Source organism: Peromyscus maniculatus, chromosome 21 (genome assembly GCF_049852395.1).
Source record: "Peromyscus maniculatus bairdii isolate BWxNUB_F1_BW_parent chromosome 21, HU_Pman_BW_mat_3.1, whole genome shotgun sequence".
NCBI classification, from domain to species: Eukaryota; Metazoa; Chordata; class Mammalia; order Rodentia; family Cricetidae; genus Peromyscus; species Peromyscus maniculatus.
Genome location: NC_134872.1, coordinates 52,958,088 through 52,970,825, shown reverse-complemented (window position 1 = coordinate 52,970,825; position 12,738 = coordinate 52,958,088). Strand labels below are relative to the sequence as shown.

At 45.6% G+C, this 12,738-nt stretch overlaps 2 protein-coding genes across 10 annotated transcripts in view; both read right to left on the bottom strand.

The window, feature by feature from the left end:
- LOC102915860 (adhesion G protein-coupled receptor F4) overlaps window positions 1-1,056 on the bottom strand; it is a 30,034-nt gene extending 28,978 nt beyond the window's left edge. For 5 of the 6 annotated variants that reach the window (XM_076557851.1, XM_076557845.1, XM_076557848.1 and 2 more), the window contains exon 1: window positions 720-1,056. The gene's annotated coding sequence lies outside the window, so the exon portion shown is untranslated. The remainder of the gene's footprint in view (window positions 1-719) is intronic. The other variant, XM_076557850.1, reaches the window with a different exon arrangement.
- An 877-nt stretch (window positions 1,057-1,933) lies between these two features.
- The window catches only part of LOC102916182 (adhesion G-protein coupled receptor F2), a 41,026-nt gene continuing 30,221 nt past the window's right edge, over window positions 1,934-12,738 (bottom strand). For all 4 annotated transcript variants that reach the window (XM_076557841.1, XM_076557843.1, XM_076557842.1 and 1 more), the window contains 4 exons: window positions 11,736-11,777; window positions 8,635-8,694; window positions 6,287-6,363; window positions 1,934-5,073 (listed from right to left, as the gene is read on the bottom strand). In XM_076557841.1, the coding sequence (XP_076413956.1) occupies window positions 6,316-6,363; window positions 8,635-8,694; window positions 11,736-11,777 (150 nt within the window). In that variant the 3' untranslated portion in view covers window positions 1,934-5,073; window positions 6,287-6,315. The remainder of the gene's footprint in view (window positions 5,074-6,286; window positions 6,364-8,634; window positions 8,695-11,735; window positions 11,778-12,738) is intronic.

Here is a 12,738-nt window from a genome sequence, read left to right as displayed (position 1 = left end):
TTCAAATGCTGACAGCTCTCAAGAATCACACAGTTTCAGAGCTGGAAGGCATCTTCATCTCACCAACTATCTCTCAATACTTAAATAATTATAAAGTAATTATTGGTGCTGGCGATTTCTCTGTTCTATGAAGGATGCTCACCGGAGTGCTGACAGTAATCATGTAGCCAACAATACAACACCCAATAAAGGAAGAACCCAAAGCTTCTGCAGTTTCCCTCTGAGTCCAAAGCACAGGCCTTCGGGCAACCCATGCTGACCACTCAGACGAGGGGGGCGCCGTAGGAAGGGTTCCCAGCAGGCACTTTGAGTCGTGCTTTCCTTTACATTGCCATAAAGACAATTTGCCGGGTTCATGAAAAGAAGAAACTAGAATTTTAAAGCCTTGCATTCCATCTAAAGGGAGTTGAAATTTCTCTGGCATGGAGACAGTGGAGAGGCAATGAGGCTAATTGCCTGGCAAGGCACTTTGCATTTTCACTCCAAGGAATGAGCAATTCGAGCCTGACAGATGACTCCATGCAGAAAAAGAAATACAACACAGACACTCCAACTTTGAGCTAGCCAAATTCGAAACCGCATTAAGGAGGGGACGCTGCAGAATCAAGCGTTCCCGGAAACACCATCCCAAATGACCCATTTCCCTCATTCTGGAACAGGTGCAGGAAAGAATCAGCTCTTTACTAGGAAAGAGGTAACAGTATGGGCCATGTACTCACGCACTCAGGAAGTAGGTCTAGCAGCTCAGAGACCGGCAGTCACCTGGCAGGAAAGTCAGCACTGAACTGCCTACCATGGTGCCCCACCATCACGGGTCCACACCGAAACTCTCCAGCCCCCTTCAGTGACGGTGCCCCATCTCCATCTTTTGAAAAGGCAGTCCCGGAGGCCCGAGTGAGAAGCAACTGCCCGATAATGAGAAGCCAATCTGGCCACTGCAGAGCGGCCCACAGCCTCAAGGCTTGTGTGAGGCTATGATTCACCCCACAGTGGGTCTGTCAAGCACGCCTAAGAGAAATTACAGGTTTCTCTTGTCTGAAGCGAGTCCATTCAAGTGAGTCACTTGTTTGTCCTTCGCGTCTTCATCTTTATCTCAGATGATCACATGAGAGTCTGTGTTGCGTCTTCCCTGGTAGAATTAGAACAAGGGTGACAACATGCAAGGTTCTGCCACTATTGTTTATGGTTTTAAGAGGCTATGATTGTATTTTACCTGTACCTATGAATTTGGAGAAAACTGACCGAGAAAGTGGCCGGCAAATTATGAGCTAGTCTCTACCTTGGCGCCAGAGAGATTTATGGTTCTTCCTTTCTTTTTTAGTTTATTTATCTGTGTGTGTGTGTGTGTGTGTGTGTGTGTGTGTGTGTGTGTGCACGTGCACCTGCATGCATGGGTGCCATGGCACATGTGCAAGACAGAGGACAACTTGCAGGAATCATGAGGCCCAGGAATCAAACTCAGGTCATCGGGCTTGGTGGCAGGTGCCTTTACCCACTGAGTCATCTTGCCAGCCCTACTTACTAGTTCTTTTATTTCTACGGAATACGATAAGTTCCTTGCAGCCTCTCCATGCCAACGGATAATGCAGAGGCAGAAGGCATAGGCTCCACCTGGAGAAAGCATCACCTGACCCAGCTTCCAACCGACTACCCAGTCTTGATTAGTGTCCTCACCACCAGAGTCCCACATATCCTAATTCTGGTGTCTCCTGCTTATAAGCCTTCTTTCCCCAAGTACCATAATTCCTCACTTAGAAGTTATGGGGGGGGGGGGGAGATGACAAGAAAGAGTAATAAGTGAGAAGCAGTTGTGTTACACAACTCAGAGCAATGCAGGTCAAGGAAGCAACATTTGTAGAAATGGGTCAGTTCTATGTAGGTCATTAAGTACTGGGCCATTTGTGATTCAGGAAAAAAAAACAGTCTCAAGTGGTTGTGTAATCAAAGGACTTTATTGAACAAACATATTTACCGAATACACTCTGTTGTAAGACACTTGGTTGCCCTATCAGCACGCAAAAGAAAGTTACAAAGTGGTTATCAAATACAAAGCCAGCCTCTTCCTAAAGATTCACAACCTTATCTGGAAAAGAAAACATATAGAAAGAAAAAACCAAACGAAACACACTATATAGCACAGTAACTATTCCTGGGAAGTGAAGAGCACAGATTGTAAATGCTATAGGAAAGTACATCAGGGAGCAGTCAGGAAAGACCCCTCAGAGACAGCAGAAAGGAAATCCAGCCTTGGAAACACCACAGAATGAGGGGGGCCCCATGGTAGCCCCAAGGAACTATGCATTATGATCCGGCAACACTGGATAGCAGGCTCATTCCATGAGCCCCAGTGGGTTTGACTGGCTAGCTCAGTGTAACCCCAATGCTACACAGACAAAATCAAATGCTTCATTGTTTTATTTAGAAGTCAATTAACTTGTTCCCATGAGGATATCTTCATTCAAACTCATGCCAAAGGCCATGGCTGTGTGTTTATTTGTGTATGTGTGTATATCTGTATGTGCATGTATTCACAGGCACACTAATAAAAGAAATGAACATTTTAATGAGCAGTTATTATTTCCAATTACTGTCATAAATACTTTACTGTTTTGAATCATTACAATAATCCTAGGAGGTAGACTCACTAGTCCCACACTCACAAATGAGGAAACCAGATTCTAAAGAATTTAAGTGATTTTCCAAGGAGGGCCGTGTAATATGTCCATTCAAGTCACAAAGCTGCTTCAGAACAGTGTCTTCTTGAGTCATCTGACCTTACCACATCTTTGTGAGATGTGAGAAGCATACTGCAAGTGTCTCTACTGAGGGTCACACAAGTCACCTTAGTCTGTGTAGTCCCCTGACCTCTTTCAAGATGCCGAAGTGGATTTTGGACTATGGGAGAGAAGGCTAGAGTTCTTTAAGAGATTCCCTAGAAATGCCAGGGGAAGGGGTCCTCTTAGCATCCACAGGCCTTGCTTAGTTAGTGATTTCACCCTCCAGTCACAGAGTGAGTGCCCCTGAGCTGAGTGCTTTCAAGCCCGACACACCTGCTCAACACATAATACAAACAAAAGATGATTCCCTCCCTCTCTCCTTGTGCTCAGGGTTCTCATCTCCACATGGAACAACGCTTAGCCTTTGCCAAGCTGAGTGCACATCAGACTTCTTCTACCCATTAGCTACATGAGACTCCACCTTGACTTCATTACATTGACCGCCAGCAAGTGATAGTTCTCATGATGCTGCCATATCTGCACTGAGGAACCCAGCACTGTGTCGTCTACCCCATCTTCTTCATTTAAAGAGCTCCAGGGATACACTGAAGTGTCACTAACTAGACCACTTCTGATACATGAAAAGGGTGCCATGCCCCAACATAAGCACAGCACTGGAAAGATGACTTTTTCTAGCCGGTACATTCTTTCCCATCTTCTAATTGATCTTCCTGGTAACTGTGCCCTCTCAGGCTTCCCTACTTAAAGGAAGTATTTCTTTTTTATTTGTGTTAAGTGCATGTGGGTAGGCTGGGGAGAGGGCTAACTGCTAAAAGTCCCTATTGTACGAGCATGAGAACTTTACTTCAGATCCCCCAACTCCACACTAAAACACTGATATAGCCGTGCCCACCTGTAATCTGTGGGTGGCAGGTAAGGGGAGGTCACTGAGGCTTGCTGGCTGGAGTCTAGCTCCAGGTTCAGTGAGAGACCCTATCTCAAAGAAATAAGGCAGAGAGTCACTGAGCAGGACAGCAGACATCCTCTCCTGAACTTCTAGGGCACACCCGCACATGTGTGCAGACACCGCCCACATACAAACAGCACACACGTTCTCACACACACGAAGCAGAAAGAGAGCTACTCACCAGCAAAGTGAGCCTCACTTGCCCATGTGTGTTTTGTTGGGGTTTTAACTGGGGTTTTTGCTGTGGTTTGGTTTTTATTTGGGGGGGGGTGTTTTATTAGAAGAGCGTCGGCCCATTGAGAACTCACCACGTAAACCAAAGTGGCCTCCAACTCAGAGCATCTCTCTGTGTCTCTGCCTCCCAAGTGCTGGGGTTCTAGCAGTGCCCGTCATGCCCAGCCTCCCACCTGGGGTAGAACATCAAGAATACTGACCTCTAGATAGGACAATGGCTTGGGCATCTGCCTGTATCCCTTTGTCTATAACCCCTGCTTTTCTTCGGGGGCAGTCACCTGTGGACCTGCTTCAGAGAGGCCTTCTACCGCCCAGCCTTGTTCTCTGTCAGGTGACATCTGCTTTGAATGTTGAATGTGTTTACATACAGCTAGGGAAATGAACAGCACAGGGCTTGAAATCTATGTCCCCTCCCTCATCCAGGTTTCAGCAGCCTCTCTTGTCTGAAGGTGCAAGCAGAAAGCCCCTCGGTGTCCCCAAGCTCTGGAAGAGAAAGGAGCTCTGCAAGCCAACAGAGTTGGCCCAGGCTAGCAGAGCCATGACTTACAGGTCCAGGCTTCCACCTCATCTTAAAACAGGCATCAGGTCCGATTCAAACACTCTATACTTTTCACTTGGTTCACTATCAAAGAAGTTGCATTACACGTCCAAGCCAGTCTTGGCCATCTAATCAATTTGACCTTGAAAAAGTAAAATATACTGGCAGAAGCCTTCCTTCTATACAGAGAGCCAGCTGTGCGTCACTTAGAGTCAGTCCAACTGTTGGAGACTATTCTTCAGGGTGCTCATGTAGAATCCAACACGTTGTATCCTGGGCCACCTTTGCTGAGACAAGCTGAGCTCTCTCCCTGATGATAATTTATGACCCAGCAGTGTGGAGGTGGAGGCACCAGTGAGACCCTGTCGCTGTGACCCACTTTGTCTTCCTGTCCCTTGCAGATGCTTAGTGTGTCATATACAGGTTTGCAGTTGGTGGGCAAGATGTGTTTAGAAGCACGGAACAGCTTCGATAAAAGGGCCTCCATGCTTTCCACATGGCGCCCCCTCCTCCATCAGCTCTGAAGTGTGGGAGGCTTCCTTCAAAGTACCCAGTGGCAAGAGGACAGGAGTTAAGTGCATGCTTCCTCAGGCACTGCCATTCCAGGAATGAGCAACCTTGTCAAAAACAGAAAAATCACAGCTTAAACATACAAGTAGCAAGACACGGATGCTTCACACTTGCACGCTGAGTCTGCTCTGTACAAGCCCCTTTGGTAGAGTGCAGCTGCCCAGCGCACAGTCTCTTCCCATAAGGCTCTTTGGAACGCAGGGAATTGTCTTGTTCTATTCCCCGCAGGAGCTGAGTTTCAAGCCTTGCCTTTCTCTAACATGAACCACTTCATTTCAGGAATGGGGTGAGGCAAGATCTCAGGTAGCACAGGTTAGCCTCAAACCTTTTATGTAACTGAGGATGATGTCACAGTCGTGATCCTCCTGCCTCCCCCTCCCAGGTGCTGGGATTGCAGATGCATGTGTTAAACACAACGGAACCCATTTCCTTTGAAGTATAACTCCTCTCAGAAAAGAACCATGTCTCTCTACAAGGTCTTGGGCTATGGTCAAAGCCGCAAAGGCTGCTGGAGCCTGGATGTGTTGAAGTAGGGGACAGGAGACTCACTTTACATACCACAGTTCCTCTCTCTACATCTCTCTGTTTCTCTGCACTCTGTGTGAGTCCTGGTCTGTGTGTACATCATCCTTTCTGCGTCATTCTGCATTTCTCTGAGTTCCTCATATACCTCTCACATATACTTCCCATCTCTGTGAGTCTTCCCAGGGATGTGGGTGCTTCGGTATGTTTGTATGTTTGTCTCTGTTTTCCACCCTGTTGTTCTAGAGCACTCTGTAGCTGGTTGGCTCTCTTCCAATCCTGAGTTACTGTGTCCCTCTATATAGCTCTAAATTAATTTCTCTATGACTTATTCCTCTAAATCTAGTTCCCTATGACTCTGTCCAGCTTCTATGTCCTCACCCTGAGGCCTCTCCCCCATATTGTCAGTCATAATTTCTTGACCTTTTAAGACTAGGGAAAGGAAAAGTAGGAGATTTGGCGACGTTGCTGATGCAAGATGTCCTGAGATTAGCAAACAGAAGTAGAGATGGGGCAGAGGGACCCAGGAAGAGAGAAGATCCCTCCTCAGCCCCCTTAAGCACACCCAGGCCGGGTCATAAGCCTTCTCACAATATGCCTTATTGTTTTATGGGACAAAAATTTTAGCAACCCAAGAATGTGCCTTACCAAGACAAGAAGAGAATTTATTTCTAATGACAATCAAAGAAATGCCATAAGCTCAAAGCTCACTTGGCGACTCTTTTACTGCATACTCACCTCCCGTGTTAGGGATGTATCCTGGTTGGTTAGCTTGGCCCTTTGGTAGGGTGGCAAGAGAATTCAGAAGAGAGGTCCTGTTGAAGACAAAATATGATTGCATTTATCATCACCAGTCAGTCTGCAATGATCACGGTGATTCTGGGTGGCCAGAGAATCTGGGGCATGGGAAGCTATTTTACCCTGTCACACCACCTCCTCCTTTCCTGTTTATATGAAAACTAACAACATAGTGATGGGCTTGTCTAGGGGGTCCTTCTCTACCATAACCTGGCCCTAGAGAATTCCAAAGAAGGACGAGGAGGAGAGGAAAGAAAAGAGAGCACTCTTTCCTAGGGGAAGGGAGTGTAGAGGAGAGGAGGAGAGGGGTGGGAAGGGAGAGGAGAGGGGAGAGAGGGTGGAGAGAGGAAAGGAGCCTGGTGCCCTGTGCTTCTGAACAGCTGTTCTACTCAGATCCTCAACATTAAAGTCCCCCCTGCACCTTTGTGATGCTCATGTGCCAAAGGATCTTTTGGGTATGTTTTAGACATGTGTTGTCTAAAGAGTCAAGACATTTACACATTGCCAGATCTGTGGCTACCTGAGCACAGGCTAGCTCATCTTGTCAGCTACAAAATGAACACAAGAATGTATGTTGTCTTGGGTGTTGGGGAACTGGGACTGGTCCTGTCCAGACGGGTACCATGAAAGGTGAGTTAAATCTACACTGTAAAAGATTGCTACCAGGGATTAGAGGCCCTCAAAGCAGAACAGACAAATGGATGGTAACTCCACTTCTGTACTCTGGTAAGGGTGTTAAAGCTAATGACGGGCAATGGCCTAGAGCTGCTGAGCAGACTGAAGGAAGAAATGCCAAATGAAGGGTAAATATATGTTGTACTTAGACCAGAGGCTCTTAACCCTGGCCACAGGGCAGAATCACTGCAGAGCTTAAAATAAGTGCTTAGGCTCAAGCCTCGAGAGTTTCTGGTCTAATTTCTGGGTGAGGCCTGGATTGTGGTTTGGTGTGGGTTTTTTGTTTGTTTGTTTGTTTGTTTGTTTGTTTGTTTTTGTTGTTATTTTAAGCTTCCAAGATGTTTCTAAGATACAGCCAACATCAAAAACCACTGACTCAGACCATTAACAATAAATAAGGGCTAGGTGTCTTTCTGACTTATGTAAATCAAGAGAGGTGGAGAAAAATGACTTTTTCTTAGGCACCAAAGGCCAGAATTTCTCTACGGTGGCCTGAATAGATCATTCTAAAACCACACATGGAAAGGACCAAGGCCACTACTTTGAAGAGAGTTGAAATAATCAGGCAAAGTCAGAGAAGAGAGCCTGTAGTGGTGTGAATGAGAATGGCCCCTGTAGGCTCACAGAGTTGAATACTTGTTCACCACGGAGTGGCACTATTTGAGAGGATTAGGAGGTGTAGCCTTGTTGGAGGAAATGTCTGTTCTCAGTAAATTTGCCCCTTTTTTTAAGATGGGAGATAATATAGAGAAGTCAGTAATCTCCTGGGAAGGACTAAGAAAGTGACCAAAGCTTGGCTACGTGTAAAGAGGAAGAGGATAGGAAAAGAAAGGGGAGGTGGAGATAAGCAGGAGGAAATGGGGTGGGAAAACAGATATAGAAATGAAAAGTGATGCACTCAGCCATGGGTGCCCAGGCACACAGCTCTACAAGGCCAAGGAGTAGCAGGTGATGAATCAAAGCCACAGATCACCTTCTGTGGTTGGGTACATTCCTTAGGTTAACCCTGAGTCCCTTTTGCTGACGTGTAAACATTTCCAGTTCTTCACTCACTCACAACAGTCTTGCATCACCATGAAGTTTGTAAATTATAGAAAGAGAGGATAAGGTAAAGGCACATCACAGTCCAGTCCCCACACCATGACTGGAGCACCTCCGCCACATCCCTGAACTGGCCCTGTGCCTATGCCACTCTGGTAACCATGGAAACTGCTTCCTTGATAATCAAGCTCCTGGGAAGTCCTTTGTATAGGGTTTCAGTGTATGCTTCCCTGGAATTCTCACACTTTGTGTGTGGTCAACTGAACAATGTCAGAGGGGACCAACAGACTGTCCTGGGAGCCTGAGATCACTCATCTCCTTCCACTTTGCCTTCTGATCACCCGCTTCCTATTTCATGGTTTCCTGTTTCATTTCTCCTTCTAGTCACCCACTTCCTATTTCATACCTACCGATGACATACCTTGTCACCCCCCTCGTTATACATTTAAACATTCATCTTCATATTTGGACATCATACTCTATAATGATTCCGAACCCAGGAAAAATCCACACCAAAAGGTTTTACACTGCTACCTTGTCAAATGAAAAGAAACAAAAAACAAAGCGTTCACCTCTGATACTCTGGAGATCCATTTGGCAGATGCTACTCGACTCTTTAAGGCTTCTCTTATCTGGAAATTAAACAAAATGGGTTAATAATTAAACATTTATAAGTTAACAATATGCTTGGATGTGGCAAATACTGTGGCAAGGGAACCAGTGGCCAGCTGGGTCCTTTTGGCGGGATTCATCACATGGTGCACTGAGCTGGAGAAAATCAGGGAGATGAGGAGGTCCAGAGGGGGTGCAGCTTCTGGAGCACACATGTGTCTGCAGTCTTAAACATGGATGGACCCAGTGGCTAAGAAGTAAGCTTGCACAAGCTCGTGGATTCCAATTACAGCTTTGGCATTATTTTTTGAACCATTAAAGCAGTCCATCACATCTCATTTGAAATTACTCAAACCTTCTATAAAGGAGATGCAAGGTAACACTGGGTCCAGAACTAAGGAAATGATTATGATGATGATGATGATGGTGATAATTTTTATGTTTACAGTGTCTTTCTTATCTGTCATCCCATTCTATAAAGAAAATAATCCTGAAAGGCAGATATGATTGTCCCCTGACACTCCAAGATTAAATAACATCTAAACTCAGTCCACCGCACAGATAAATATCCAGGCCTGGGATTCATGTCCATCCACTGTAGCCCTTCCTGACTCCCTCCCCAGCCCTCTTCTGTTTCTTTTCCTTTCTCCCTTCTGCCAAGGAAAATGCTTCTTTCCAAGGCCCTGCATACGTTGTCTCCAAACTAATGGCGGTGAAAGCCCTCCAGCTCAGGGAGCCTTCATCCCTCCCTGAAGATGCAAAGTCCTTGCTGTAGTATGTAAGGGAGGGAGGTGCTCCTGGCACCCACTGGGATCTTCGAAGCCAGGCTGGCACTTCTGTTAACATTTCCTGCTCTGATCCTTTTTAAAATCTTGAATTTCATAATGTGCATAGTATTCACTTTAAATGTAAGTGCATGTTGGAAGACATGCTCAGTTTTCAACTGATGTTAGGATTTTCAGGACTCCTTATTCCTTTGCATCTATCCATCATGTCTGGTCCCGTGACATTTCCTGCATTTGTCTTTTACATTTTAATTCTAATGAAGAGATTCTGACCTTGACAGAGACTGCATAGCTTGGAATTCTTTGTATCTAACTGTGCCACACAGAGCAACGGTGCTGTTGTTTGTTGTGCTGTTATGGTGTCACAGTTATCAGACGCACAACCCTGGCAATTATGACTGTGGGGTATGGCAAACGCTTCCTGCATGTTTTCACTTATAAAGTTGCTTTACAGCTTCTTCTTTTAAAATCTGGAACTCACAAGCACTGTGAAGCATGGCTAGCATAGATGCTCCTTGTGGAGGGGCTGGGGTGCATCAAAACACGCCGATTGTAAGCTGAAAATATCTTAAATCAAAACTGCACTTGGTGTACCTACCTACTGAACACCACAGCTTTGTGACACCGTGGAGTGTTGGCTGTTTACCATTGCAAGCTCACGGCTGACTCAAAGCTGTAGCTTACTGCCCCTGCCCAGTCTGGGGAGAGAGTACCATGCTGCAAGATGCTAGCCCAAGAAAAGAGCTCAGTCCAAAAATGGTGTTTCTGCTGAATGAGTACCATTTCGCACAATGGTAAACTCAAAAGGGTTGTGAGTTGGAATGTTGTAAGCCTGAGACCTTCTACACGTAGAAATATCAAGTATAACTCTGCTGTTTCACCTCTGAGTGACTTTTAGGTTGGCGTAGCATCTTGGTAAGACAATCCAAGGACATTTTTAAAACTCCTCTCACAAACCTTCGATGTTAACTTCAGTGACATCAATACTTTCAAAATATAATACCCTAGAGTGAAGGTGGGTGCTGTGCTTTCGATTTCGTTTTGGTGTTGCTCCTTTTTCACTATTTTCTTAGCCTTTTTTTTTAACTTTCTACTTTATGGATGTGGATTGTTTGCATGCATGTATGTCTCTGTACTATGCGCATGCACTGCCCCTGGAGGTCAGAAGAAGGTGTCAGATCCCCTGTAACTGGGATGATTGGGATGTGAGCTACCAAGTGAGTGCTGGGGACTGAACCCCTTGGTGTCCCTCATGGAGCAGTTCTGCAGTGCACTAGGGGCTATTCCTGACATACATCCTTCAAATCCAAGAGGCATCCTCCCAAAATAACACTGTGAGATTTAGCTAAAAAATCCATTTCTGGCTGTGGAGCCTGCATGGGATTGGACTAGGCCCTTTGCATGGCGAGACAATTATGTAGCTTGATCTGCTTGAGGGGCCCCCTGGCCGTAGGATCAGAATCCATCCCTGGTGCGTGAGTGGACTTTTTGGAGCCCAGTGCCTATGGTGGGACACCTCGCACAGCCTTGAGGCAGGAGGAAGGGCTTAGACTTGCCACTATGGGATGTGCTCCCCAGGGGAGGCCTTACATTCTGGTGGAGTGGAGGGTGGGTTGGGAGGGGGAGGCTGGGGAGGCAGGAGGAGGGAAGAGGGGGATCCTTGATTGGTGTGTAAAATGAGTGAAAACAATTTCTTAATATAAAAATAATTCTGTCTCTGCCATAAGAAATCAGAGTGGGATCTGGAGCAAGCTGTTTCTTCATCCCAAGTCTCCCTTTTCTCATCTACAAGACAGAGACTAGAAATTGCCTCGATTGTTTTGGGGTTTAGAGCTAAAGTCCATAAAATGTGTATCCTCAAAAGAGCTTTAAGGATGATGATAACAATCACCTGCATTAAAAGAACCCTGATGGGGCTGAAGAGACAGCTCAGAAGTTAAGAGCACTGGCTGCTCTTCCAGAGGACCAGGGTTCAATTCCCAGCACCTATATGGCAGCTCACAATCTACTGTAACTCTAGTTCCAGGTGATCCAACACCTTCTGGGCTCTGCAGGCACTACAACACTTGGTACACAAACATCATTTCAGGCAAACACTCATCCATATAAAAATAAATAAAATCTCAAAACAATTTTTTGAAAAAAGAAGACTGATGCTCTGTTTCAGGTGACTGCACAGATGACTGAGGTCAAAGTTCAATGAGTGTTCTTTACAAGTCAGCATTTCAAGTCAAGTACTCAATGCAGGAAAGCCAGGAATGGTTCACATACAGTACCTTTGGATCCAGGATTGTTCCAAACACCAGGATGAAGAAGCCCTGTGAAAGATGGAGGGGGAAGAAGATCCATTTATAATACAATGATGGTAAGAATAACAAGTGTGGCATTCATCACATCACTACTATTCTGGCCATAAGGAAAGAACTCTATCTAGTCTTCTCATTCCCTAGTCTAAGGCCACAAGGCCTACTCATACCCTACTCATTTGTTTAACAAATATTGTCTAAAAAAATTATTCAACCAAGAGTTCTGGCCACTGTAGACACAGAACAAACTCTTGCTTTATGCAGGGACATCTTAGAAACTTCAGGTTGAGTGCCATGAAAATGTTTTTCATTTCTCAGGAGCTGTTGCCCCCAGGATATAATGATTGAAAAAAGATGTATAGGAGTACAGGCTTGCAGTCCCTGAGCAGTAATTAATAAAACACACTTCCACAGCACAAAGAAAAGCAGGCACATTTGGTTGCCCATAACCCCTCACATCATCCATGCAGAGGAAGACCCTGTCTGTGAAACAAAGACCATCTTCCAGAGCTACAATCCATTTGAAGTTTTGTTTTCATATTTTCACGTTTCCACTAGTAACAACACAAAACCTCCCTGGAGGAAGGAAATTTCCAGGAACAGCCCCATTCTTCTGATGAGGAAAAGGAAGTTCAGAAGCACAACTTTTAAAAGGCTGCAGACAGCAGCATCCCTTAGACTCACTTCTTGGATGCTGAATGACTTGGGTGGTGGATGAGAAGCTGACCTTCCCTGTAGGCATCCCCTTGCTACATCACTCTGGTTTCCCAACTGAACGTGAGCCAGTCGGAGGAACGCGGCTGCCACCATAAAGATGCAGTGAGAACAACAGCCTATTGCTACCACAATTTGATGAAAATGCGGCTGACAGATGGAAGATGACAGGGACCAGTGTGAAGCCAGGCAGTTCATTCCTTCCTCTAATGTCTTGGAATGCACTTTCCCATGTAGACAGTCCATAAATACTCAAGCT